The following is a 27,387-nucleotide window of genomic DNA, read 5'->3' on the forward strand; positions in this document are numbered from 1 at the left end:
AGAGGAGATGCCCGCATCCGTAATAGAGGCAGGAGGGGGAAGGAGGAAGGATGAGGAAATGGCTCCTGGAGACATGTCCATCTCATGGCCTGCCTGGCTTGCCTGGCCCAGGAAGGTGAGTGACTCAGGCGAATCTTACATGGCTATGAAGGGTGCGAGAACCTGTGCCAAATTAAGGTTGGGAAACTGAGATCCCCTCTAATAATTCAGAAGGTATGGAGATGTTTGGGAATCCAGGGTCCCTGCTAGGGCAGGGCATGTGTTGGAACATATCAGCTCTCAAATGAGTGAGTGAGTTTACTTACTGTGGTTGTGGTCTGAGGATTTGTGCTCTGTGAGATCTTGCTAGTCACTTGCCAGAAGTAAATATCAGACACTGTGACTGCCATTCCCAGGCATAGGGTCTTTGCATCTTGAATTAGGAAGGACACTGTCAGCATGATTCCTTGGGGCTCCTCAATGTTCATTTATACCTTGGTTGGTCCTCTTTTCTCCAAGGACCTCCTTCTGCAATCTACTTATCATCCATTCTAGTGTTTACTCTTCTCCCATTTACTGGCTGTTCACATTTAGGGCCATTTATATCAACTGCTTCTGAGCCTATTTCTACCCTGATACCTTTCCCCTTTTGTAGGTAGATGCTGTTTTGTTTTTCTTTTTCTCCTCAGTTTACTTATTTCCCAAGTGGCCTTTGTTGTTTCTGCTTTTCTTAGGTTCTCTTCCTGTCCTATCCCTCCCTCCTCCTGCTACTCCTTGTGCTACTACTGTCAACAGAGCACAAGATTCCCTTCCTCCTGCTTCTCCTTTCGTTTCCTCTTTAGTTTTCCTTCTTGGACTTTGGCTTCCCTGACTGAGGACAGAGGGACATAATGGACTCTGCTTCCCCTAAACCAGATGGGGTTTGGGAATAATCACGTCTGAGAGAGAGTGACACACAGGAAGCATGAAGACCAGGGAGGAAGAGCCCCATAAGAATTAGAGCCAAGAAGCAGGGCTTTAGGAGGAATGAGGAGTATATCCAGGTCAGAGACAGAGAAGTCTCCTTCCCTCTCCCAAGCATGACGGTTAGCCTCAGAGAAAGCAGAACATGAGGAAAGGCATCATACCCTTCAGTCTATCTCATACACAGAAAATACACCAGGGCTGCTATCAGAGCTACACCAGCCAGGACTCCAGTCACGATGCCGGCAATAGCACCACCTGAGAGGCCAGTTGAAGGGGCTGTTATGGAAAGAAAAGAGAAGAATGAATGAAGGTGACATTATTGTACAGTGGGAGGTGCTCTGTGAAACAACTATTAACATGAAGTAGTCTCTTCTTGTGCCTTCAAGGAATACATTTTCTGTATTTCTGAAAGTTGTTGTGTGGTGATTACCTGACTATATCCTTGTGATTTTTTTTCTGTCAGTGTATTTCTAGGTTGGTGGTCAGATTTGCCTCAGTTCCAATCTGACCTTTCTGCACACAGGTATTTTTGAAGGCTTTGGAAATGTAAGAAGGGCTGATGGCCATTTTTGTATAAGTTCCCACCTACTCATGGTTGCATCTTTCTCTGAGTACCAGCTGTGGCAGCTATGAATATGTACCTCTCAGGTGTCTTGTGTTAGGGATTTATTGATGGAGGGTCCTCTGAATTCACTGCCCCTTTGCCCAGAGACCACCCTTCACATAGGCTCCTAGTAAGGATATGATATCAATCCCAATTCTGTGAGAAATGATCTTCCTCCTTGGGTGACTTTAGCTCAAGGACCCCCATCAGCTTTGCAGACACTTTAAGACTGCATGGCGCTATAAAACTTCCTTCCTTCTCTTTCTTTTTCACAGGGGTGAGATATGCATCGTGGTCTGAGGACCCTCCCAAGCTCCTCCCACTCCTGCTCCACTTTCCTTCACAGGCATTTTCCTCAAAAAATGTTTGTATGTCTAATCCCATCTTGGCTCTATCTCTAGGATGAAAACTATCATACCAGACATGAAATTTTGCAGTCAAATTCTTTTTTTTTTTCTCTCCCATATTTGGTCAGTACCATGTTCCTGTGGGTCTTTTGTGTTATGCCTTCCCTCCTCCCCATATATAATACTTTTTTTTGCATCTGCTTCTTTTTATTTCTGTTGCCCTCACCAGTCAACTCAAATCTGAAGATTAATACTGATGTTAGCTATTGTTATGAGGTAGTTATGTGCCAGGCTCTATGCTATATACGTTACATATATCTCATTTGATGCATATAATAACCCTGCCAGATTGACATTATTTCCACTTAACAGATGAAGAACCTGAGGCTTCCAGTGGTGAAAAACCATAACCGAAATCATATAGCTAATAAGAGGTGGATCTAGAGTCAGACAGTCCTTGCCTCTAGGAGTACCTGATTTCATAAAGCCTAATGGTAATAGTATTAATAATAGCATCTACTATTTATGGAACATTTCCTCTGTGTGTGGCATTTCACTAAGGGTTTAACTGAATGGTACTTTAAATCTCTGAAACAATGCCATGAAGCAGAGACATTTATTGCAATTTTCAGTGGAGGAATCTGAGGCTCAGAGAAGTTAAGAATCTTGTGTAAGAAGTTTATAATCATAAATGCTTACATTAAAGAAGAAGAAAGATCTTAAAAGATCTCAAATCAACAACCGAACTTTACAACCTATGGAACTAGCAAAAGAAGAAAAAACCAAACTGTAAGCTAGCAGAAGGAATGAAATAATAACAATTAGAGTGGAGATAAATAAAATAGAGAATAGAAAAATAATAGAGAAAAATTGTTAAAACTGGAAATTGGTTCTTCAAAAAAGATTAACAAAATTGACAAAACTTTAACTAGATTGATCAAGAAAAAAAGGGAAGATTCAGATTACTAAAATCAGAAATGAAAGTGGGAACATTGCTACCAATTCTCAAGAAATAATAAGAATTACAGGGGTCCTAGGAATAATTGTATGCCAGCAAATTGCATAACTTCAGTGCAATGGACGAACCCCTAAAAATGCAAAAGCTACCATGGTGGAATCACAAAAACATGGAAATATGAATAGACCTATAACAACAAAGTTTATTAAATCAGTTTAAGAAGTAGACAAAATTCAAAATTCTTTCACTGTAAAAACTCAGACTAAAAAACCTTTCACTCCAACTCAGAATAGAAGGAAACCACCGCAACATAATAGAGGTCACATGTGAAAATGTGTATCTAACATCATTCTAAATGTGAAAGCCTGAAAGTTTTTCTGCTAAGATTAAGAACAAGAACAAGATAAGGATAAGGTCAAGAAAAAGATAAGGATGCCAACTATGAGGCAAAAAAAAAAAAAGAAGAAATAAAAGACATCAAAATTGTAAATGAAGAAGCAAAATTAACTGTATGCAGAAGATATGACCTTATATAGAAGACCCTAAAAAATCTCACAAAAAAATGTTAGGACTAATAAACAAATTTGGCAGAGCTGCAGGATACTAAACCAACACATAAATACAGTTGTATTTCTATACATGAATGATGAACGATATGAAAAGGGAATTTAAAAACTTCTCTTTATGTGTTGTATGAAAGGAGAGAAGATTAGCACTCCCCTTGCCAAGGATGGAAGAGGCCCTCCAGCCTGACAAACGCATACAGTTAAGGCATTTCCACCTGCTTTGTGGAATCTAACCACTGTTTTTACAAAAAAAAAAAAAAAATTCCATTTATAACAACATAAATAAGAATAAAATATTTAGGAATTAACCACGGAGCTGACAGACTTGCACACAGAAAAGCTAAAAAAAAATTTTAAAGGAAAAAATATAGTAAAAGAAATTAAAGAAAACATAAATAAATGGAAAGTGTTCATGGGTTGGAAGATAATATTGTTTAGATGAGAATACTCACCAGAGTATAGTGGATGTATACAGGTAATGATTGCAAAACAATATGAATGTATTTAATGCCACTGAGCTATAAACTTAAAAATTATTTAAATGGTAAATCTTACATATATTTTTTTACCATGTAAAGAAAAAAAAATCTTGTGCGAGATCACAGAGTAAATGCCGGACCCAGGATTAGAAACTAACTGTATTTTTTTCAGAGAGGGAGCTATTACGATTTTGCCATTCTGCTTACTGTAATAGTCTCTTAACTGATATTTTGCCTGCTGTGACCTCTATCCGTTTTGCACACCATTGGTAGAGTAATCCTTCCAGAAAGATACAGCATGGGGCAAGTGGTCACTTACATTTCACATCCAGCCTGAGGGGGTCACTTTTGGTGGAATTGCCCAGGCTGGAGACCTCACACTGATAATCCCCGGCATCCTCCCTCCTGACGGGGTCTATGGTGAGGGTGCTGTTGTCCCAGGACAGCGTCATCCTCTCTGTGAGCAGTAGATTCTGGCCATTGAAGAACCAGGAGATGGTGATCCCTGTGTCATTTGTGTGGCAGGTCAGGATGGCGGGGTCCTTATGTTCTGTGACTATGCTTTTATTGGTTTGCACGGAGGGCTGTACCAGTATGCCTGTGGAGAGACAGAGAAAGTGACTGACTGAGGTCAGGGTCCTGGGGCCACGTTCCTTCCTCAGAGATCTCAGCCACTCCCGGGGCCCAGTGAGCTCTGTAAAGGTGACCCAGAGGATGGCCCTGACCCTGTAAACAAGGCCATGGGTCTCTCTTCATTGATGATCTGTATGGAGATGGCTACACCTCCTCTCTCACCTCCAGATACCTCAGAATGACCCCTAACCTTTCCCCTAGAATCTCTGAAGTATCTTCTCAACCCATGTGTCCAGCATCCTCATTATCAAGTAAAATTTTTCCTGTGAACTTTTTTTGACCCTTTCCTAGAACTTTCTTTGGCTCTAAAAAGTTCAGGTCCCATCCCTATGTATATGTGCTTCTGTGTATGTTAAGGAAGACAGTCTTGCCATCCCTGTGTATCTGTGGGACCAAGGGAACTTTACACAAAGAAGGGAAGGCATTTAATTCTTGTTAAGTAACTTATTAGGGAATGAGGACAGCCCTGTCCAGTCTCCTGGTCTATATGTACATGGTTACAGTATCCTCTGAGCCTGGTACAATCTTGTTTGAAAAACTTCCAACCATAGCCACCCCTCATTTTCCATCACTCTGAGTCTGAGACATTAATGTGTTTCTCCCATCACAGGATGGTGACAGCAGAAGCTCATTCTCCTGGTGACCTGGGGAAACTGGCTCGTGTTGGAGCCTCGCAGAGGCTGCTGCTCCCACTGATTTCTGTGTCCTTTACTATTGCCTGGGAGGGTTGGCTTGGCCACAATGTTAGCAGGACAGGAACAGGGCAGTCAGCCATTTGGGGAAATATCGGTGGAAGGCTTAAGCGTGGGGGAGCTGTGCAGAGCAGGGCCAGTCCTGTCTGGCATGAAGGAAGAGGATGATGAGAGACATGGAAGGAGCAGAGACAGTGAGAAATGTCCATTTACAAGTGACTTCAAAGTGGGGGTTACAAGTGACTTCAAAGATCCAAAGATCCCAGAGCCCCTCCACTGCCCAGAAGCAGGACCTCTGCCGCCCTGGAAACCCTCCCACGGCTGGGCAGCCCCACAGCACAGCTCCCAGCGTGCTTTAGGGGCAGGTGGTCAGAGGGTGGAACATGGATCCCATCCCTGGAGAGACAGGCAACAGGTGTGGCCAGAACCTCCTAGGACTCTGCATTCAGATCAGATTCCAGTGCCTAAAGAGATTATAGATCATTCATTCATTTTTATTCCTTCCATCCTTCCTTCATCAAAGAAAAATTGAGAATTTGTTACCAGTTAGGCCCTGTGGTGGTTGCAGGTGTAGATTGGAGAGTGAGGAAACCAAGTCCTTTCCACGTTACTCCAGAGGGAGTGGCACCCAACACATCCAGGAACAAGTGATTTCTAATTCAGTGCAAGAAGCTTCTGCATCAGCTACCTGAGGAGGGGAGGCTGGATATCCCTGTCACTGACTGTGATCACTGATGTGGGAAATTTAATTCTAGAATAAACAGAATTATTTCTCTACTTGTGTTCACTTCTCAGGTCACACTCTCTCCCTCTGAGTTGGGGATGCCCCAAAAGAAAGGATGTGAACCAACAGCCGGTTTCTGGGTTCCTAGATGCACAATAAGGCCCCTGGGGTGGAGGGGAGGGTGGGGCTGTGATCTTGGCGTGACTCTGATTGGCCAGTCATGGTCTGTGTGACTCTGATTTGGTGACTGCATCCCCCTGTACCTCAGTTTCCCTTCAGTAAAATAGTATAAATGGTAAGTTGTCTCTGGACTGGCGTGTTGTCTGCCTACTGCATTAACCTTAAATCATTCATAATTAACGACATAAAGCTGGGCATAGAGGAGTTGTCAAATAAACTATCACTGTTTGTAACCACAGGAGAGGGCTCCCTGGTGGGCAAGGAGCTGCCAGGGGCATCTTCTCTCCTTAGTTCCTTCTTGGGGACACTGACCTTCCTCTGGAGTCTCCTTAGTCCCCCAGGTGATCAGCTAAGAACCTGGGGATCTAGCGTGCCTTGCTTTCCCGTGCTGAGTCTCAGGTGAAGGAACAGGCTCCACCCCTATTCAGATGTGGCTCTTGGGACTGAGCCGCAGCTGGTGACAAGCTCAGAAGCCTTGGACTCAGGCAGCTGGGAAATCATTGCTCCCAGTCAGCCCTGCCCAGGAGGCCAAAACCCAACAGTGGCACAGATTCTCTCGGGTCACTGGAGGCAGAAGCCCTGGGACAGGGTCTGGGGAGGGGCTTCCTAGGGCTGAGATTCTCTGTGGGGATCCCAGAGGCCCTCAGGCCAGGCACCTACTGAGTCCTATAGGGTCATCCTCAGGGTCATGGTCACAGGGAGCAGCCCAGGCAGTTGGAATGGGACTGATCTCCCTCTGCTTAGTTACTCCTATCACACTGGTCCTTGTTTCTGCACAGAATGCCTACGGACTCCAGGTTCTGGACCCTGATCCTTTGAAGTTTTTTTCTGTGTGTGTGTCCTGCATTAAATGCCCTGAATCCCAATTCAGGAGTAATGCAGAGGGAGATGGAGGCACAGTCCAGGCCTGTCAATCGTCTGTGTGTGAATAGAATTCACCCCACCCAACACCAGAGGTCAGAGAGGAATCACTCACGGTATACGCGGAGTTGTCCGGTTACTCTTTCAGTCTGTAAATCATTTTTTACAATGAGCAGGGTGTAGTATCCTGTGTCATTCTGAGTGATGTTCTGGAACAGCAGGGATCCATTAGGGTATATTGTCTCTCGCCAGTTGTGTTCAGGCCCAGTGGCATTTGCACTAATGTTTATTCTATATGCTGCAATTAGTTGGTTGTCCTCTACCCTTTCTCCTCTGTACCAGATATAGCCTAGAAGATCCCCTGTCACATTGTGGACAAGTAGAAGAACATCCATCCCTTCTGCAGCAATGAAGGGCACCGATTCAATAGTGAGTTGGGCCGTGGTGGGCAGGTTCCAGAAGGTTAAGAGTGAGACTAGGAAGGAAGACAGACAAATGAATTAATATTTTGGCCTATGTGTTGGGATGGAAAATGGGGCCCTGAGCCCTAAACAGGTCTCTTTATCCCTCAGCCTTGGTGTGTGTTTTTCTATCGTATGTGTGTGTATGTGTGTCTCCTACTGGTTCAAGGTCAGCAGCATGACCCCCATTACTTCAGCCCCTCTGAGCTTGTTATTTCCCCCGTGTCCGCAGGTGTCTCCCTGGCTCACTCCCTGGCTGCCCTCACAGCCTGCTCACACTCAGGGGCCTGTTGGGAGCTGCCCTCCCTGACACCTGCTCTAAAGACCCTGGTCTTCACTTTCTGACCTTTCCCTGCTCTGTTTCCTTCATGATACTTGTCAGCATCTGTCTGCACACTCTAGATCTCTTTGCTTGTCTGTCTTCATCCCCATAGAACGTGAGCTCTGTAAGGGCAGGGACTTGTCTCATATTCTTGTACCCGAAAACCTGGAGATGAAGGAATGAGTATTCCCAGGGCCTCCATAGCCTGGTGATTATTCCTCAGTTTCTAATGGTGGTGGGTATGAACAATGGTGAGTGTGCCTGGTTACGTTTTTTCCAGGCTTAACCCTGACATAAATTATCAATGTCATCAGTTTCCAACAATTACTGCTCAGTGAAGAATAACTTGTAAAACCCATAGTAATTGAGGTTTCCCTGCCCCTCACCAATTCGAGTTCACTAAGATTTTCCTGTTACTCAGCCCCGTCCCCCCATCATAACCTGGTCCCCTGTCCTCTCTCTCAGATACGAACAGAAGCCCTCTGGCCCCTCTCAGAGCCCTGTCGCCCCCAGAGACCCCAGCCAGTCTCTTGCTCTCCCACCTCTGTCCACTCCCTGAAAATTGTCCCCTCTCACCTGTCAGCAGGAGCCTGTTCCAAGGGATGCACCCTCTGCGGGCGGGGGCTGAGGAGGGCTGCATGGTGTCTGCTGTCTGCTGTGTCCCTCCCTCTGTGAGAAGAGCTTCAGCTCCAGAAACACTCACAAGCACTGCTGTCTGATGTGTGAGCTCTGCTGTCCTTCCTCCCTCTGTGCTGGGCCTCTTCCTGGGGCAGGAGCACCTCTCTGGGTCACATGGGCTGGGGGCGGAGTCTCAGCCCAGGACCCTCCCTCTCCCTCCCCTCTCAGCCTTTCCTCCCTAGTGCCCTCCTTCCCTTTCTGTCTGTATTTCTATTCCCTGGACACTGCCGAGTCCTCTGCCCTCTTTAGCAGTGATTCTACACACACACACACACACACACACACACACACACACACACACACACAGGCTTGTTTGGACAAGCACAGCCCTGGGGTGTCCGGGTCCTGGGGTCCCCTCTGCTCTGGATCAGGATGCACACTCAGCCTCCCCCACAGCCCTGTCACCTCCTTCTGGCCCTTCCCTTCAGAGCAGTAGCCTGGGGGGAGGGGGCGCATCAGGAATGCTTGGCACAGGGGTGTCATCCACCACGTGCATGAGAATCACCTGTGGAACTTCATGAAGACCGTGAAGGCCCAGGTGACACCTTAGAAATGCTGCATTGGCAGCTGCCCAGCTCATATGCATGCCCAGCCTGGCTGGGACCCCGTAATGTGAGGGGCGGGGAGGGGCGGGGAGGACTCTCCCCAATCCTGTTCGGAGCCAGAAGAACATGTGAAAATGCAGAGTCTGCCTCAGCAGGTGTGGGGTGGACCCCAGAGCCTGCATCTAACAAGCTCTCCGGCGATGCTGATCATAGTGGGCTGTGGAGCTCACTTTCAACAGCAAGGCTGTTGGGGCTCCTGTCACCTGAGAGGCCACCCCCCGCCCACCCAGCGTTGGCGTCTGCTGTGTTCTGGTCTGGGGTCTGTCAGCACCACACAGAGACCCTGGTGATAATTTCCCTTTGTGACACAGAAACCCAGCTGGGCGCCCGGGGCCTTGCCAGTGTTCTCAAATATCTGGGAAGGTTGGATTTACTCCCAACAGGAAGGTCACAGATGCCTCTGGAGCTGAGAAAAGGGTGAGCTGAGTGACAACTGGTCAGGGGACCTGACCTCCACTTTGAGTGTCACCAGCCTGGTGTCTGTTTCTAAGGACAGAGACCCAGGACCGGGTGTCAGAAGGAGCTGCAGTTCCCAGGTGTTAAGGGAAAGGTTTCCTGTGTGTCCTGGGCAGAGAGGATGGTGGTGTTGGGAGGTCGGGTGGCTGTGGGCCCCTTAGTCCTCAGAGGAGGTTTTCAGGGACACCCTCCCTCTTCATGTCTGTTGGCTGTGCCTGGGCTCAGAAACTGTCCAGTAACTGACATTACTGGGAGCCCTGTGTCCTCAGCCTGGCTGATTTTCCTGTGCTCACCCTGAACTTTCCATGGGTGGCACCAGGCAGGGAGTGGGAGGTGGCATGGCAGGGTGCTCCTAGGCCCCTAGAAGGAGTGGGCGGGATAGAACAGGCACACAGGAGGGGCCCAGAAGGGTCTGTTAGAGGGAGGGATGGAAACCAGGCTCCTCCTCCACCTCCTACGCAAAGCCAAGCTCACCTGTTCATTTCCTATGTGTTGTCTGTATGGCCCATTGTCACCCCCTGGAGGTCATGAGCAGACCTGGGGCCAATGTCAGGGGCTGCACCAGGTGTGCTGACCAGGCTTCAAAGGGTGTGAGCTGACCCTGAGCCCAGGGCAGAGGTGGGGTCTGCCCTCCAGACTGAGGGACCTGGGTCCTGGTCAGTATGGGTTCCGAGGCTTCCTGACTCCCCAGTACAGGGTTAGCGCAGGGAGAGAATTGGTGTTGTCCAGAGGACTCCTGGTCCAGTGGCAGGAAAACTGTCCACTCAGGTGGACATGTGCCTCAAGAGGTGCTCTCTGTCCCTGAGGCTTCAAAGGAAGGGACCAGTGAGGGGGTCTCTTGAGGCTTTTTGGAGAGGGTGGCGGCCTGTGGGCTGCACCCAGAAGGCCCTGTGCTTCCTTCCCTCACAGCACTGGGGGCTCACCCAAGTCAGCTGTGTCCTTGTCAGTCATCTGCTCTTGGCCTCCCCACAGGACTCAGGACCTGGGGCAGCTCCACCTAGAGACTCCATCAGGGGAGCCTGTGGTTTCCTCTGTTAGGGGAGGGGAGGCCCCCAACGGACCTTAGAACCTCTGAGATGGAGCTACTGTAGATGCTGGGTTCCCCTATTCCATCCTGCACAGGAAATGCCCCTCCTTCCCCTGGATGCCTTAGGGGGCTATGTCTGCAGGGGACTATACCCAGGAGTCCTCAATGATCAGGGACCTTTGGGATGAGGAGCTGCCAATCCCTCCAATCCCTCATGATTCCTTTGAGTTCATGCTGGGCTCCCTCTTCCCCTGTGGTGACTCCAGTTGGGATGGAGGATCCAGAGTTGGTGCCAGGTCAGGTCTCTGTGAGAAGAGGAAGGACTTGGGGTGCTGGCCGCAGCCCTCCAGGGAGGCTAGAAGTGTCTCACAAGGTAGAGATGGAAGGGGGTGTGAATTTCTGGGAATGAGTGGGAGTCTGACTCCTCATGGACAGGAAGCCCCTGTCCTCTGTCCCGAATCCAGGAGGAATAAAGGCTCATCCTTGAGCAGCGGTGGGCAGTTACAGGTCTCCCACAGGGTGATACCAGTGTCCCTGTGTCTACAGGAAACCTCTGCTCTTTAGATATCACACTGTGGGGGAGAGGCTTCTGTTACGTGGATTCCCTCGTCCACTTAAGGAGTATTTACTGAGCATGTGTGACATGTCAGATTTGGGCTGTGTCCTGGACTCCACAGAGAACAGGACACACTTGGGCCCTGGGCTCACAGACTTGATCTTGTGAGAGAGAGACAGGCACTCAGAGAAAATCCTGGAATAAAGGAGCTAGTTATAATGGAGGGAAGGACCATGAAGGGAAGGGTCTGGTGCATCCAGAGCCTGTAATGTGGTCTCAGCTGGACTGGGGGTCATGGAGGGCACCTCTGAGAAAGTGACCTTTTGACTGAGACCTGAAGTGTGAGCAGACTTTCAGCAGAGAAGGACAGGGGCCTCAGAGGGAGGAGCTGTCTGAGGAGGGCCTGGCCTTCAGGTGGGCCTGGCTGGGTGGAGAAGCTGACAGCGTCCCGTGTGGGCAACTGGGAGAGCGAGGAGGACCATGGACTGCGTGAGGCTGGTGAGGGTCAGACCCTGTTGGGTGGTGGCAGATGCTAAAGGGGAAGGGGGTGAGCCTCCCTGGGGAGGCTCCCGCTTGGGGGAGCTCTGCTGCCCTCTTGTGGACAATGAGGGAAGTGTAGAAGGGCAAGTTACTACCCCAGGTAGGTTTTCTCCTAAGACATCTCAGGCATTTGTCAGGTGTTTCCATATCATTTTAGTGCTGAATCACGACCCACTCTTGAATTTCCAACCTCTCTCATTCAAGAATTTGTCTTACATACCCCACCAAGATTTCATCCAGTTCTGATTTGTGCTGATACCAGGCCAATTTCTGTCCGCAGAAGGGGATCCAATGAAACATTCATGGCCGTGGGGCAGGACTGGAACATCTGGAAGTAGAAGGGAGGAGAAACATCCCTGTGTCCTCCCTGTGCCAGAGGGGTCATGTGGAGAAGGCTTCATTCTTCATTCTTCTTTGCTCTTCTGACCCCAGTGGTAACTTTGCAATGGGCCAGGGCCAGATGGAATCAGAAGACCAGGGATGGTGCTGGGGCCTCCTCTTCCCTCCCTCTGGGGAATTCCCCTGCCTCTGTCCCCCTCAGGGGACCTGGGCTTCAATGTGGAAAGGCAGAGCTTCCCTAGGGACGCCTGACTGGAGATTCTTTTAGCAGAAGAAACATCAGGGGTCAAGCATCCTAGCCCTGGACTCAGTGTCCCTGTCCCCCGTCTCACCTCTAGTCTCCCAACCTCTCTTCAGAGAAGATGAGCTCCTTGGGTCTCTGCTAGTGATCTGGTCACCTGGTCTCCAGCTCCTTCCAGAACCAACAGAATTGTGGGTGTGTCATTTAGAGGCTCCCTGCCTTCCAGTCTTTCACAACTAAGCTGAGGGCCTGGGAGATGAGAGGGTCATACCCTGTGCTTCGCATGCAGGGAGGGGACAGGGAGATTGTCTCGGGAGTGGTGGTAGAGTGTGGGGCTGGACAGGCAACAGGTCCACAGCCCGCTATAGCGGGCTGGCCTCCACTCCTGGGTGCAGTCAACTGTGCTGGCTGGGGTTAATAGAGTTGGCTAAGGACGTCCAAGCTCTTATGTCTGATCCTGATTTGTGTGTGTCCAGCCCAGAGCAGTTAGGGTTACCTGTCAGCCTTGCTCTCTCACTGCTGCCCTCTATGTGTTTGCTCACATGGACAGAGAGGTTTTGGGATTTCCAGAAACCCTGACAACTTAGAGTCATATGGTCTATGCCATAGTGAGCAAAGTCTTTAAAATGCAGTCAATAGTTCTAGTAACTGACTTATGAAGAACTAATGGTTTCTTTGCATTCTAATATGAGTGTTAGATTCTTTTGTTTATGTTTCCCTTTTGAAAGTTGAAGGTTCAGAGGGTGAATTTCCATCTTCCTCAAACTTGGGCGAGAATGGTGTCAAGGAGTTTTGTTTTCCAAAGACTAATTTTTAGAGCAGGTTCAGTTTCACAGCAATAGTGAGAGAAATGTGCAGAATTTCCCTGGATACGCACTACCCATAAGTGCAGGGCCTCCCCAGCATTCAACATTCCACACCAGACGGGCCATTTTCCCAGCTGATAAACCTACATGGACACATGAAAAGCACCCAGATTCCATAGTTCACATTAGGGTTCACTTTGGTGCTGTACATTGCATGGGTTTGGACAAATGTATATCAGCAACAGTTCTGCAGGCAAAGTCACAGCCTCAGGATGAGTGAACACAGTGCAGATGGTTATGTGCTTACAAATTCAAAAAGGATGACACACATCGCATGTTTACCTACCCAAACTCAAATGTGGAAGCCTCGTGTGTGGGGTGGCTGTGATGAATCAGTGTCTACTTACAGGCTGAGGGAAGTTTAGAATTAAATGTCATTCAGAAGTTGTTGGGTCTTCTTTTTCTTCTTCTTTTGTTTTAATAATTTCATTTATTTATTTATCTTTTATTTTATTGGTTGTGTTGAGTCTTTGCTGCTGGGCGCGGGCTTTCTGTAGTTGCAGGCAGCAGGGACTACTCTTCATCGCTCTGCAGTGGCTTCTTATTGCAGTGGCTTCTCTTGCTTCAGATCACGGTCTCTAGGCGCGCAGGCTTCAGTAGTTGCAGTGTGTGGGCTCAGTAGTTGTGGCACACAGGCTTAGTTGCTCCGCAGCATATGGGATCTTCCCAGACTAGGGCTTGAACCCGTGTCCCCTGCATTGGCAGGCGGATCCTAAACCTGTGCACCACCACAGAAGCCCCAGGCCTTCTTCTTCCTCTTTTTTTTTTTTTTAAATAAATAAATAAATAAATAAATTTATTTATTTATTTTATTGGCTGTGTTGGGTCTCTTTTGCTGTGCCCTGGCTTTCTTTTTAGTTGTGGTGAGTGGGGGCTACTCTTGGTTGCCGTGCGCGGGCTCCTTATTACCGTGGCTTCTCTTGTTGTGGAGCACGGGCTCTAGGTGTGTGGGCTTCAGTAGTTGCAGCACATGGGCTCAGTAGTTGTGGATTACGGGCTTAATTGCTCCGTGGCATATGGGATCTTGCGGGAGCAGGGATCGAACCCGTGTCCCCTGCCGTGGCAGGCAGATTCTCAACCACTGCACCACCTAGGAAGACCCCAGTCCTTCTTCTAATGTCTTTATTTCTCAAAGATCCAGAACACCATTTCAACATTGATTTTCAACAGGCTCAGGACCTGCTCTGCCACATGCGTGATTTCACTGTAAATTTGTTTTAGTTAATTTTGTCTGGCACAGCAACTCGCGTGTACCCCGCTTTTCACACTGACCATCAATTCAGCAGTGCACATCCTCACACACACATCTCTGCCCATGTGGAGTGTGATCCAGGAGCTCATTCATCTGGCACACAGGTGTGAAGCTCCCTGTGCCAGGCCTGGGGCTGGTCAGTGGACTCAGCAGAGACAAGGCAGGCGTATCCTTCCTTCTCTGAGCTCCCAGATCAGGGTGCTCCTAGAACTGGGGTGCTGGTCAATGCATGTGCACATCGAACATTAAAAAGCCAATGTCATTGTACGTACTAAGCTGCAACCCTATCAGGAGGATAGGAAAATGTTTTTTTCTAACATCCTCTCTTTTATGGACTAATTCTGTGAGTAGAAAGCACATGTGTCCATATGTCCATCTATCTGCACACACCCCATCCCTCCTTTATCCTCTTGACCATCCTTGCATTCATCTTTTCAGTAAGCGCTCTGGTTGTGTCGCTGTGGTTGACCAGATGCCAGGGGGCTCTGAGATGCCCTAAGCCGCTCCCTCTGCTGCTCCCTCTAAAAATCATGGTTCCACAGGTGTTGCACCTGGGCACAGGTGACCCCTGCAGAGCCTGTGACACCACCCAAGGCTGAGTATTGACTGGTAGAGGTTCTAGGAGGGATCAGCAGGTCCATGAAGAGACTTGGGAAAGACTGAGGGGAGCAGGTAGCTAACGAGTTTGGAGTAAGTCAGGTGGACATTAAGGTAGGTTTGGGCTGATAAGGAAGGGGAGGGAGGGTGCTGCAGGCAACGCAATGGCTGGAAGTTTCCTGCATGACCAAAGCCAGGAAGCAAGTCATCCTGGCTGAAGCTTTGAACTTGCAGTTGAACTTAAGGGCTGGATGGATGAGCAGGCGTTTGATATGTGTGTCTGTACCCACTGTAGGTATGAAGAGGCTTGAGGTCTGGGGTGGTCCTTGAGGGTTGGGAGTCCCTTAATATCTTGTTTAACCAGTACCTCTCCATATAGAGGGTCAGGATGGATCTGGGGTGAGGGCCTGGTATTGTGAGGCAGCCTGTGGTGCCCACTGACATCAGGGAGGGAGGAGAGGGATGAGGACACCACTACACACCTATGGCTCAGATGTGTGGACCTGCAGGCATGTATCCTGGTGACTCTCTTTAGACACACGCCTTGGCGGAGGATGTCATGGCAATGATGGCTGTCCTTCTTCTGCGGTTGAATGAAGGGGACCCTAGTGTCCAGGGACTCCGAGCCAAGGCCATAGTGAGGGGAGGTGTCAGATGGGACTGAGCATGGGTTCACATGGTCAGAGTGCAAAGGACTTATGGAGGGACAGATCCTCAATTCCCCCTGACAGGAGCTGTGTGTGTGTCCAGAAGAGAAAATGGGGCTGACCCAGGGCAGAAAAAGGGGGTGCACAACAGGGCACAGAGGAGCTATGTGGCTGCTTAGATGTGGGATATGAGAAGAGACTGTCCCCATGAAAGATAGGGGAGGCCCCCTAGTAGCCAGGTGACCATTACACTGGGTAAATTGAGTGTTTTGAATGACTGGCTGGGATGCTGGATGGGTTAGACCTGAGCCCCTGGGAAGTATGGGGCTGGGTCTGAGGTGTCAGAGTTGCCTCCGTCAGTGGGACCGGTATGGGGAGGAGGAAGCTGGGGGTGACTGTGAGGGCCCTAGTTCCTTCTCTTCCCCTGGAGCCCACAGGCCAATGTTGGAGGCCTTGTGCGATGGGTTCTACCCTGCATATTGGTCTTCGTGCCCCACTTGTCCTTCAGGAGGATCTTGCTCTGCTGGAAGGATGGACAGATTGCAAAGGCTCTGACACCAGGCTGAGGGCTCATCCTGGAGGAGCTGGGAGGGCGGCCCGAGAGCTCTGCTCAGTCTTGCTGCCTGGGGTGGGGTGCGGGGGCGCTCACCTGGGGCCTGGGGGAAAAGAGGTTTTGCTCAGGGGAGCTCCAGGCCGGGTGTGTCTCCAGGCTCAGGCACTCAGGATCAGGAGTTAATCATGAAACAGTGCCTCCATGTTGTGGACAAGACAGTAGTCTGACTCTCAGAGGCAGGGAGGTACCCTGAGAGGCCAGAGTAAGTTCTCCCCCTCCCTGAGGACACCCTCTGGGTGCAGGGATACCCACCTGGGGAGTTGACACGGGTGTACCTACAGCTAACGTCCAGACAGGAGAAGATGTTCACGATTTATAAATTAGAGCCAACTGGGTTATCCCTTAAAACATTGTGCCGTGTTGCATCTTTCTCACAGAGAGAATAGAAATGGGCGGGATTTCCAGCAGTCCCTTCTCATTGAGTCCTCCCTGCTGCAGCCCCTGGGATGGGCACAGCAGAGACACTGTCCGTGGTGCTGACGCACACCAGCTACCCAGCGGCTTGGGAGCTGTGGTCTTTGAGTTGCATCTGCTTTCTTTTCATTCTTAAAAATTGAGCATTGCTAGAAAGGAAGAGCTGGAGAGAGCTGCAGGACGTGTAGACTGGCTTCTGTCTCCATGGCTCAGGGGTAGTGAGGGTGTGGTGGACATCATGGCAGGACCTGACCTCACATCAGGATGACAAAGTTCAGGCTGCCCAGAGCAGATTGTAGTGAAAAAGATGATGACCATGGCCTCGAGAGGTGTGTACACCAAAAAAGGACCTCTCAAGGGTGTCCACATCCTTATGCCCAGAATCCAAGGATATGCCCCATGATTAAGGAAACCTACAGATGAAATCCAGGATCCCATGACTGGGAGATTATGGTGGGTTATCTGGCTGGGCTCAGTATAATCACAAGGGTCCTTATAAATGAAAGAGGGAGGCAGGAGAGGCAGAGCCAGAGAGTGAGATGTGATGATGGAAGCAGAACATGGAGAGACTTCAAGTTGCCACACCGCTGGCTTTGAAAATCGAGGAACGGGCCACAAGCCAAGGAAAGCAGGCATCCTCTAACAGCTCGGAAAGGCAAGGAAACGAACTTTCTGTAGAGCCTCCAGAAAGAACAGAGTCGTATTGACGCCTTGATTTGTGTAGATTTGTGCCACTAAGTTTGTGGTAATTTGTTACAGCAGCAATGAGGAACTACAAGAGGTGTGACCTTGTCTAATCCAAGACTGTGTGCATGTGGGACAAAGAGTAATTTAGACCTAAATCAAGTTGTGAAGCTTTGCAGATAGTTTTCTTACCTCTCATCTCAGGGAAAATGATACTTGGGCATTGGCAGAATATTGCTGTGAACTATGGGCTCTGTGCCTTAATGCACAGACCGGCTATATTTGTGTAAGTGTGGGCACCTCATCTGACTGCTCTTGTATGGGCACAGCACCCATCCCAGGGACCTCAGGGATGGACTGTGAACTGCTGGCCCAGGTGTGTGGTGGGGGCTACAGGTGAGGCCCAGGTGGGAAAGGCCCTTGGGTCACTTTGAGGAGACAGTTTGTCCCTTTGCCATGGTAGCCAGGTGGAGTTTTATGTAGAGCCCTGCACCTCTGCCCTGAGGCTCATGTGTGGGGAGGAGGCTCAATTCAATAAGATCCACATCGGAGAGCAAAGCGGAAACCAGCAGAAAGTGGAGGGTAGGGGTCATGGGAAGTTCCGGGGAGGCTCTTGCTCAGGGCAGAGATTCTGGGCCTCTCCCACCCTGTAACTCTGACTGCCTCTCTGTGACCCCGCAGGGAGAACCATGTCCTGAGGGCTGGCCTTAGGGACACAACAGAAGCCCATGGACAGAACAGGCATCTTGGATCCTGGATCCTGGAATTTGAAGACAGGCAAGTTTATTTGAGGCAGTCACCAGTCAAGACCACTGGGGTCTGGTGAGGAGGGCCAGAGGGCTCGGGACAGCAAGAGGCCGCAGAGGGGCCTCACCCATAACATTTTCCACACCCGTGGTTGTTCCTTCCTGGCTCACGTTCTAATGGACCTCAGATGGCCTCATATTCTGTGCTTCAGACACCCCATGAGCATCTGCAAAGGAGCTCACCCTGGGAGGTGTCCATGACCCAAGGGCAGTGTGAGGACAGGGAAGTGCCTTCCCGGCTGAACAGGGGCTCTTGTGATCCTCCTTTCCTGTTAGCATGGTCCCCCATTCACCACACACTCAGCCATTCTCTCTCCCAGGGAATAGATGGGGAGGTGGGGATAACTTAGAGCTAATACTTTCCCTATGGGGCCCAGCAGAGAATGGAACAGAGATTCAGGTGAATTTCTTCCTGGACAAGATCCCATGAACAGTAAAGCGCAAATGAGGGGAAGGTGCTCTTTATTTAGATCTCTCAGGTGGTCCACAGTGGGTCACAGGCCAAGTCCCTTGCCCTGTTAGGCCACCACTACATGTGGGAATGGGAGCCTGAGTCTTGGTCCATCCAGGGCTCATGGCAGCCTGTCAGGGCCTCCAGTGATCCAGGGGGACCCTGACCCTGGACCCAGGTTCCCGAGTATCCGCAGGGTTCAGATCTGGTTCTCTGCCTCAGGCTCCACCTCCTGACCCCACCAGCCTCTGAGGTCTCATGTGCACTCTTCCCACAGCCCTAAAGGAGAAGTTCCTGGAGACAGCTAAGAAGCCACACCTGCTTTGTGGTTGATCCCACAGTAAATGTCATTGGTGGGGTGTTGTAATTCCTGGAAAAGAAAGAAGAGGCCTCTGACCACATGTAACCTTCTCAGAACTTGTTCCAGGATCTTCCCAGTCCTGGGCCCCCAGGGTTGCACTCTGGGGGCCCTGGCTGTGTTGGAGGTTTTCTGGCTCCATACCCCTCCCTCCTCTTCATCCCTTTTACCATTTTTGCTGCTGTTTCCTAGACCTCAAAACACAGCCAGGCATGCTGGGAGCATTTCCCAGGGTCCCTTGGGCTTCTGGGACCAAAACATGGATCCCCACACTCACCTGGTAGGTGGGAACTGCTGGGCTAGGACCAGACAAGGAGCCCTGGGCAGCGGAGAGAGTGGGGTCAGGGGACAGGGAAAGAGAGTCATTTCTTCTCAGGAGTGACCAGCTCTGCCTCCCTAGCAGCCGCCTCCAAGCCTGAAGCCGCTACCCCAAACCCCGTCTATGCTGCACCCCCCACCCTTGTTAGCCTGAGACCCCTGCTTCATGTCCCCCATGCCCCTCTGGTCCTGAATGGACTCCAGGGCTCTCCTGAGGCCAAGGGAGGGGAACCAGGGCAGCCTCAGGATAAGGTGGTGGGTGGTCCTGCCCCTGAAGTGGGCCCCGCTCCTGGCTACGTGGGACTTGCCTTGCCCAGGCTACTCTGGGGTGAAGGGGGTCTGTGCTGTGCTGCAGGGTTGCACAGTCCCCCTGCCTTGAGCCTGTGCAGCCAGGACCCTGGGGTGAAGGGACAGGGAAGGCATGTGCTTACCAGGGAGACAGAGCTGCCTGAAGGACCATGTCCTAGGAGCAGAGACAGGAGTTAGCACCCAGGGCTGTGAGGAAGCTTAGGGCCATCCAAGCAGGAGAGGCTGGGGGTCCCACTTCCGGAGAACCATGGGCGAACGATCACCACCACGGGAGAGACCCTCCGGAAATTTCAGGGTCCAGTGAGGGTGAGGGGGTGGCCCATGGCTCAGATCCCATAGTGTGGGAGACTAGTCAGTGGGGATCCCCTGTGCTGAAACCCCAGGGAGAGGGCCAGAGGCCCTGGGGGTGGCAGGCAGGAGCTGACAGGGCAGGGCACCAGCAGGGGCTCCCAGCTGTCCTGGGTTGAACAGTCACTCACCTGGGCTGGACGCTGGGTGCCAGTTTTCTCTGTTGTTGTGCAGGCAACCGGGTCTAGGAAAGGCCAGGCTTATTTGTGAGGGGTGGAGAGCGAGGTCACAGCTTTGGTGTCAGAACATGGGACAGGGAGGATCCCTATTTCCAAGCAGAGGGTGGAGACTTTCGTTCTCTACCAGTGCTGCTTAGGAGGGGAGGGTCCGGTAAGGAAGCTGAGGAACATCCTTTAAGGGGGGAAGGACCCACTGGCTAATGGGGTGCAGGAGAAAGTGGCTCAAGAAAAGGACCAAGGCCCCAGGAAAGGAATCAGTCCAAAGGCTTTGACTGACTGGAAGGATCAGGCCCACAGAAGAGAGGAGGGCCAGTGCCTGGGGAGGAAAACTGGGCAGCCAATGTCTCACTGAATGCAGTGCCACTACTGAGGCCACCTGTCCTCAGGCCAGGAGATGCTAGAATGTGACCGTGGCCTTGTTCTCTGTATCCATCTGCCTGGAGAACAGGCATAAAGGACACCCCAATGCCTGTGTCCTGGCACATTTTTCTGTCTCACACATCGGGCTGTCATTACTGCATCTGCCACACGAGGGCCTTTCACCCCACCTGGCCTGTCCAGACTTCCACTCTCTGCTGTCTTCTAACCTTGGCCAGGATGACCCTCAGATCCTGAGATTGTGAATCCCCCTCATCAGGGTAGTTGGACTTAAACAGGAAGAGGTATCTTTTTCTGAGTACCTACTACTTGCCAGCCCAGCTGTGGGTTTGCTCAGGGAGCAAGGACAACACTGAGGTGGCGGAGGCGGGGGGCATCTTCATTGTGTTAACTTATAGATGTGGAAGGTGTTAAGGAAGCTGCCCCAGGTCAGCATCTAGTGAGGGAGGAGCTGGGTGGACGAGAGGGGATATCCATGGGGAAGTGGGGAGGCTGTGGAGAACCAGGCCCAGAATCGGAGGATGGTGTGTCCTTCCTCTTGGACTAGGGCCAACCTGGGGACACGAACAGCACCTGGAAATGCCATCATACCTGTACATCCTTGCCAGGAAAATGAAACACGTCAGGGCAGCCACCAGTGTCACCACAACCAGGACCCCAATCACGATGCCGACGATGGCCCCCACACTGAGGGCTGGGGCGTTTTCTTGCCCTGAAAGGAGAAGAGAAAGAGAGAGGAGAAATGGAAGCCCGAGTCCATTGGAGGGGAAACCATGAGAAGCCTTATTGGGAGAGGGCCTGGTTAGGGAGGAAGGAAATGCTCTGAGGTCTGTGTATGGTGTGTGTGTTTTGTTGTCACAACGTCCTCTCGACCGTCTTACTGCAGGTGGTTGCGTCATTTTCTGTTCCTTACACTTGAAACCTTGGACTTCCTCTACCTCTACATGCTCTCACATGTAGCCAGTTCCGTATCCCTTTCATTTTCCTTTTAAGGTCCCTTTTCCTCTCACATTATATCCCTTTTCTTTGTTTCTTCTTTCATCTTCCTTAGAGGGCAGGTCCTTACCAGTCCACTCAACACTGATTAGTAATAATAATATTAGCCAACTGTTTCCAGGCCCTTCTGTGTGGCGGACACAGTGGGAAATCCTTTATATCCATCTGCTCTGATCCTTCCATCCCCGTGAGGAAGGGGATGTCATCCCCAGGGTGCAGACAGATCTGAGAGACGTAGGCTTGAGTGAATCAAATGAAAGCATACACCTGGGAATTGATAAAGACATAATTTTAAGTAGGGTCCTGATTGACTTTACAGCTCATAACAATAATGTTAAAATTAATACTAGCTAAAATCATTTCTTGTGCCCTGACTCTGTGCAGGACCCTGTGTAAGGGCTTTCATCTCATCAACCTCCTAATAAACAGCCTCACAACAGCCCTAACATCAAGCTGTTCACTTCAAGTTTTACAGATGAGGAAACTGAGGCACAGGAGGTTGAGGGTCTTGCCCACAGTGAATCAGCTGGTACAAATAATAACCAAACAGTGGCAAGGTTAGCTACTAAGCTAGTCTTCCACACTTAACACGTTGTTCTACATGCTCTGAAGGAAAACTACCCACATCCTCATTACTTGCATTCATTACACACCCACTTCCAGTGAAATTACAAGGGAAGATGTATGGGTGTTGAGGGTCACTCATAGTGCTCAGTCAGACAGATGGGGTCACATCTGCAGACACTGACTCAGGGGAGACCTCACACTGATGGGAGCCTGCATCCTCCTCCTGACACTGCTGATTGTCCCAGGACAACATCATCCCCTCAAGGAGCCATAAACTCTGGTCATTGATTGACTGACCACTGGATGCATGTTCTTACATCATTCGGCTTGTTTGGGCCCAGGTTGGAGGCTCTCAGGGCAGCTCTGAGGGGAAGGGCTGGACTACTGAAGAGGGCGATATCCTTGTCTGGCTCCTGATCATGTAGAGGGGGAAGAGTGAATGTCAACGTGCGGACAAGGCCAGTTCCTTGATTGATGCCATCTGAGCGCTCCTTGGAATGAGCCACCATCACCTTCCTCTCCAAGGTCCACAACTGGCCTCCCCTCTGTCCTGTGTTTTCCTTTCCCCGATGTGCTTGTCTGAGATTGACTCAGATCACTTTATGATCAGCGTCCATGTCTAAAACACTGGTGGCCTTGCATTGAAAGGATGGCTGTCTCCATATTGGGCCTGTCTGAAGGGAACCTGCTTCTCAAGAAGGACATGTTCTTGCTCTTTATTAAATTATTTATCCAGGATTGAAGAAAATCTGGAGCTGAAGTATCAGAGCTGAAATTAATAATTTACCAGCTGGGTTCCACAACACCTTTGAGCAGGCAGAAGAAGGAATCACTGAATGTGAAGATAAGAAAAATGAAATTATTTAGTCTGGGGAGTAGAAGAAGAACAAAATGAAGAAAAGTGAATGCAGCCAAAGGGATATGCGGCACTCCCTCAGGTGGACAGACAGACCAGTATGGCAGGTCCTGAAGTGGAAGAGGGAGAGGAAAACACAGGAAACATATTTACAAAAATAATGACTTCACATTTTCAAAACTGAAAAAGATGAATCCACATCAAAGAATGTTAAAGAACTCCAAGATGGATAACTCAAAGATATACAAGATGTGACACATTATAGTCAAATTGTTGAAAGGCCAAGGGAAAGAGGAAATGATTGAAGAAGCAAGAGAGAAGTGACTTCCCATTTCAAAGGATCTTGATTAACATTAAAAGCCTGTTTCTCATCAGAGACCACGGAGGCCAGAAGGTATTGGGATGACCTATTTAAAGTCCTGAAAGAAAGAGTGTCAACCAAGAAAGCTTATACAGAAAAACTCTCCTTTAAGAATGAAGGAGCAATTAAGACACCGCTGTGTAGACAACAGAGAGAACACTGCCCCTTTTATACCTGTGATTCCTCTACAAGCATCTTCAATCAGAGTTGGCATCCCTCACCTCTCAGCCAACCTGCATCCTTAAAGAAGAGGCAGGTCGGTGTACCACAAGACAAATGCATGAAGACCTGAGCTCAGAGGATGTGAGGCCACCTGCTCTATGTCTGGGAGAAAGCACAGACTTCCTCTGGAGTCAATTAGTTGTGAAAGAACAGCATGGGATTCAGAGACCACCTGGTGCCTGTCCTCGTTCTTCACTGACTAGCCTGGCCTGGGAACTGGGGGTCTGAGCAGAGAGACACATGGAGAGACCAGGAGCAAGCCCAGAGATCAGTTCATCACTCAGGCTGCAGGGCCTGCAGTTGGGGCAGCTCTGTCCAGGTGTTTGATAACGACTGGCATGAGACAGTGACCCCATAAATGGTAGAGCAGAGTCCAACAAATAAAGAGAGAAAAGAGTGAGCAGACAGGCAGGATGGAGGGGATGGTGAGTGAATGAATGACCCATACTCTCTTCAGAGACCGCATCTTGGGTGCAAGATCTGGGGGGTCTGTCCACAAACATTCCCTCTCCCTCCAGTGGGGGACACACCCACACAATTCACCCCTTCCCTCTTTCATAAAAGCAGCTGAGTGTGTTGCATGTGGACCCTGTGCTGGTTGCAGGTGTCAGAAAAGGCTGTCAGAAAAGAATCACTCACGGTACACGCGGAGTTGTCCAGTTACACTTTCAGGCTGTAAACTACTCTTTGAAATGAGCAGGGTGTAGTATCCTGTGTCTCTCTGGGTGACATTCTGGAACAGCAGGGATCCACTGGGGTATATTGTTTCTCGACCACTGTGTGCAGGTCCTGGTGTATTTACTTGAGTGTCTACTCTATACGATGCAATTAGTTGGTTGTCCTCTACCCTTTCTCCTCTGTACCAGATATAGCCTAGAAGATCCCCTGTCATGTGTGGACAAGTAGAAGAACATCCATCCCTTCTGCAGCAATGAAGGGCACTGATTCAACAGTGAGTTGGGCCGTGGTGGGCAGGTTCCAGAAGGTTAAGAGTGAGACTAGGAGCAGAGACAGACACATCAATTAATATTCTGATCTATGTCTGGTGATGGAAAAATGGTGCCCTGGGTCCTGAGCAGGTCTCTTTATCCCTCAGCCTTGGTGTGTGTTTTTGTATTGAGTGGGTGTGTGTGGGTGTGTCTATGTGTGTGTCTATGTGTCTGTGTCCTACTGGTTCAAGGTCAGTAGCATGACCCCCATTACTTCAGCCCCTCTGAGCTTGTTATTTCCCCCGTGTCCCCAGGTGTCTCCCTGGCTCACTCCCTGGCTGCCTTCACAGCCTGCTCACACTCAGGGGCCTGTTGGGAGCTGCCCTCCCTGACACCTGCTCTAAAGACCCTGGTCTTCACTTTCTGACCTTTCCCTGTTCTGTTTCCTTCATGACACTTGTCAGCATCTGTCTGCACACTCTAGATCTCTTTGCTTGTCTGTCTTCCCCCCAATAGAATGTGAGCTCTGTAAGGGCAGGGACTTGTCTCATATTCTTGTACCCGAAAACCTGGAGATGAAGGAATGAGTATTCCCAGGGCCTCCATAGCCTGGTGATTATTCCTCAGTTTCTAATGGTGGTGGGTATGAACAATGGTGAGTGTGCCTGGTTACGTTTTTTCCAGGCTTAACCCTGACATAAATTATCAATGTCATCAGTTTCCAACAATTACTGCTCAGTGAAGAATAACTTGTAAAACCCACAGTAATTGAGGTTTCCCTGCCCCTCACCAATTCCAGTTCACTGAGATTTTCCTGTCCCCGAGCCCCCTCCCCCCATCCTATCCTGGTCCCCTGTTCTCTCTCTCAGATACGAACAGAAACCCTCTGGCCCCTCTCAGAGCCCTGTCACCCCCAGCCAGTCTCTTGCTCTCCCACCTCTGCCCACTCCATGAAGATTCTCCCCTCTCATCTGTCAGCAGGAGCCTGTTCCAGGGGATGCACCCTCTGCGGGCGGGGGCTGAGGAGGGCTGCATGGTGTCTGCTGTCTGCTGTGTCCCTCCCTCTGTGAGAAGAGCTTCAGCTCCAGAAACACTCACAAGCACTGCTGTCTGATGTGTGAGCTCTGCTGTCCTTCCTCCCTCTGTGCTGGGCCTCCTCCTGGGGCAGGAGCACCTCTCTGGGTCACATGGGCTGGGGGCGGGGTCTCAGCCCAGGACCCTCCCTCTCCCTCCCCTCTCAGCCTTTCCTCCCTAGTGCCCTCCTTCCCCTTCTGTCTGTATTTCTATTCCCTGGACACTGCCAAGTCCTCTCCCCTTTCTAGCAGTGATTCTACACACACACACAGACACACACAGGCTTGTTTGGACAAGCACAGCCCTGGGGTGTCCAGGTCCGGGGCTCCCCTCTGCTCTGGATCAGGATGCACACTCAGCCTCCCAAAGCCCTGTCACCTCCTCCTGGCCCTTCCCTTCAGAGCAGGAGCCTGAGGGGGCGGGGTGACATATATACACTACCGAATGTAAACTAGATAGCTAGTGGGAAGCTGCCAGAGAGCACAGGAAGATCAGCTCGATGCTTTGTGAAGACCCAAAGGGGTGGGATAGGGTGAGTGGGAGGGAGGCTCAAGAGGGAGGGGATGTGGGGATATATGTATACATATAGCTGATTCACTTTGTTGCGCAGCAGAAACCAACACAATACTGTAAAGCTCAGGGCAGAGATTCTGGGTCTCTCCCACCTTGTAACTCTGACTGCCTCTCTGTGTCCCCGCAGGGAGAACCATGTCCTGAGGGCTGACCTTAGGGACACAACAGAAGCCCATGGACAGAACAGGCATCTTGGATCCTGGAACCTGGATTTGAGGACAGGCAAGTTCATTTGAGGCAGTCACCAGTCAAGACCACTGGGTCTGGTGAGGAGGGCCAGAGAGTTCGGGACAGCAAGAGGCTGCAGAGGGGCCTCACCCATAACATTTTCCCCACCCCTGGCTGTTCCTTCCCTCCTGACTCATATTTTAGTGCACCTCAGATGCCCCCATATTCTGTGCTCCAGACACTCAATGAACACTTGCGAAGGAGCACACCCTGGGAGGTGTCCAGGACCCCAGGGCAGTGTGAGGACAGCCGAGTGCCCTACTGGCTGGGCAGGGGTCTTATGACTCTCCTTTCCTCTTTGCATGATTTCCCCCACCATCTCCACACACTCAGCCATCCTCTCCCCCAGGGAACAGATGGGGAGGTGGGGGTAACTTAGAGCTAATGCTTTCCCTGGGAGACCCAGGAGAGAATGGAGCAGAGATTCAGGTGAATTTCTCCCTGGACAAGATCTCTTGGGCAGTAAAGGGCAAAGAAGAGGAAGGTGCCCTTTATTCAGAGCTCTTGGGTGGTCCACAGTGCATCACAGGCCCAGTCACTTGCCCTGTTAGCTCCCTACTTCCTGTGGGAATGGGAGCCTGAGTTCAGGTCCATCCAGGGCTCAGGGCAGCCTGTCAGGGCTCCAGAAATCCGGGAGGGACCCCGACGCTGGGCCCAGGTTCCCGAATATCCTCAGGGCTCAGATCTGGTTCTCTGCCTCAGGCTCCGCCTCCTGACCCCACCAGGTGAGCTCTTTCTCACAGCCTTTAAGGAGAAGTTCCTGGAGACAGCTAAGAAGCCACATCTGCTTTGGGGTTGATCTCACAGTAAACGTCTGTTGTGGGGTCTAGTACTTCCTGGAAAAGAAAGAAGAGGCCTTTTAGGCTCTGTAACCTTCTCCAAAGATGCCCCAGCATTTCCAGGCCTTGGGCCCCAGGGCTGCTCTGTGTGGAGCCTGGCTGTGCCAGAAGTTTCCTGGCCCCAGACCCCTCCTTCCTCCCATCATCCCCTTTTCCATTTTTGCTGCTGTTTCTTGGACCCCAGGGAGGCCTGTGGACATTTCATGGGGCCCCTTGCGCCTGTGGGACTGCAACATTCATCCCCACACACACCTCATAGATGGGAAAAGTTGTCATGGGTCCAGGTAGGGAGGCCTAGGCAGGGGAGA

At 50.4% G+C, this 27,387-nt stretch overlaps 1 protein-coding gene and 1 non-coding gene across 2 annotated transcripts in view; one reads left to right on the top strand and one right to left on the bottom strand.

The window, feature by feature from the left end:
- Positions 1 to 1,114: 1,114 nt before the first annotated feature.
- Positions 1,115 to 27,387, bottom strand: part of LOC130838110 (carcinoembryonic antigen-related cell adhesion molecule 7-like) — a 38,423-nt gene continuing 12,150 nt past the window's right edge. The window contains exons 7-8 of the mRNA XM_057710873.1: positions 20,181 to 20,188; positions 1,115 to 1,221 (exon numbers count right to left, since the gene is read on the bottom strand). Of these exons, the coding sequence (XP_057566856.1) occupies positions 1,115 to 1,221; positions 20,181 to 20,188 (115 nt within the window). The remainder of the gene's footprint in view (positions 1,222 to 20,180; positions 20,189 to 27,387) is intronic.
- LOC130839428 (U6atac minor spliceosomal RNA) lies at positions 3,541 to 3,665 on the top strand. The gene has a single exon (XR_009049830.1). It is a non-coding gene; the product is annotated as a U6atac minor spliceosomal RNA (small nuclear RNA).

This window comes from Hippopotamus amphibius, chromosome 16 (assembly GCF_030028045.1).
Source record: "Hippopotamus amphibius kiboko isolate mHipAmp2 chromosome 16, mHipAmp2.hap2, whole genome shotgun sequence".
Taxonomy (NCBI): domain Eukaryota; kingdom Metazoa; phylum Chordata; class Mammalia; order Artiodactyla; family Hippopotamidae; genus Hippopotamus; species Hippopotamus amphibius.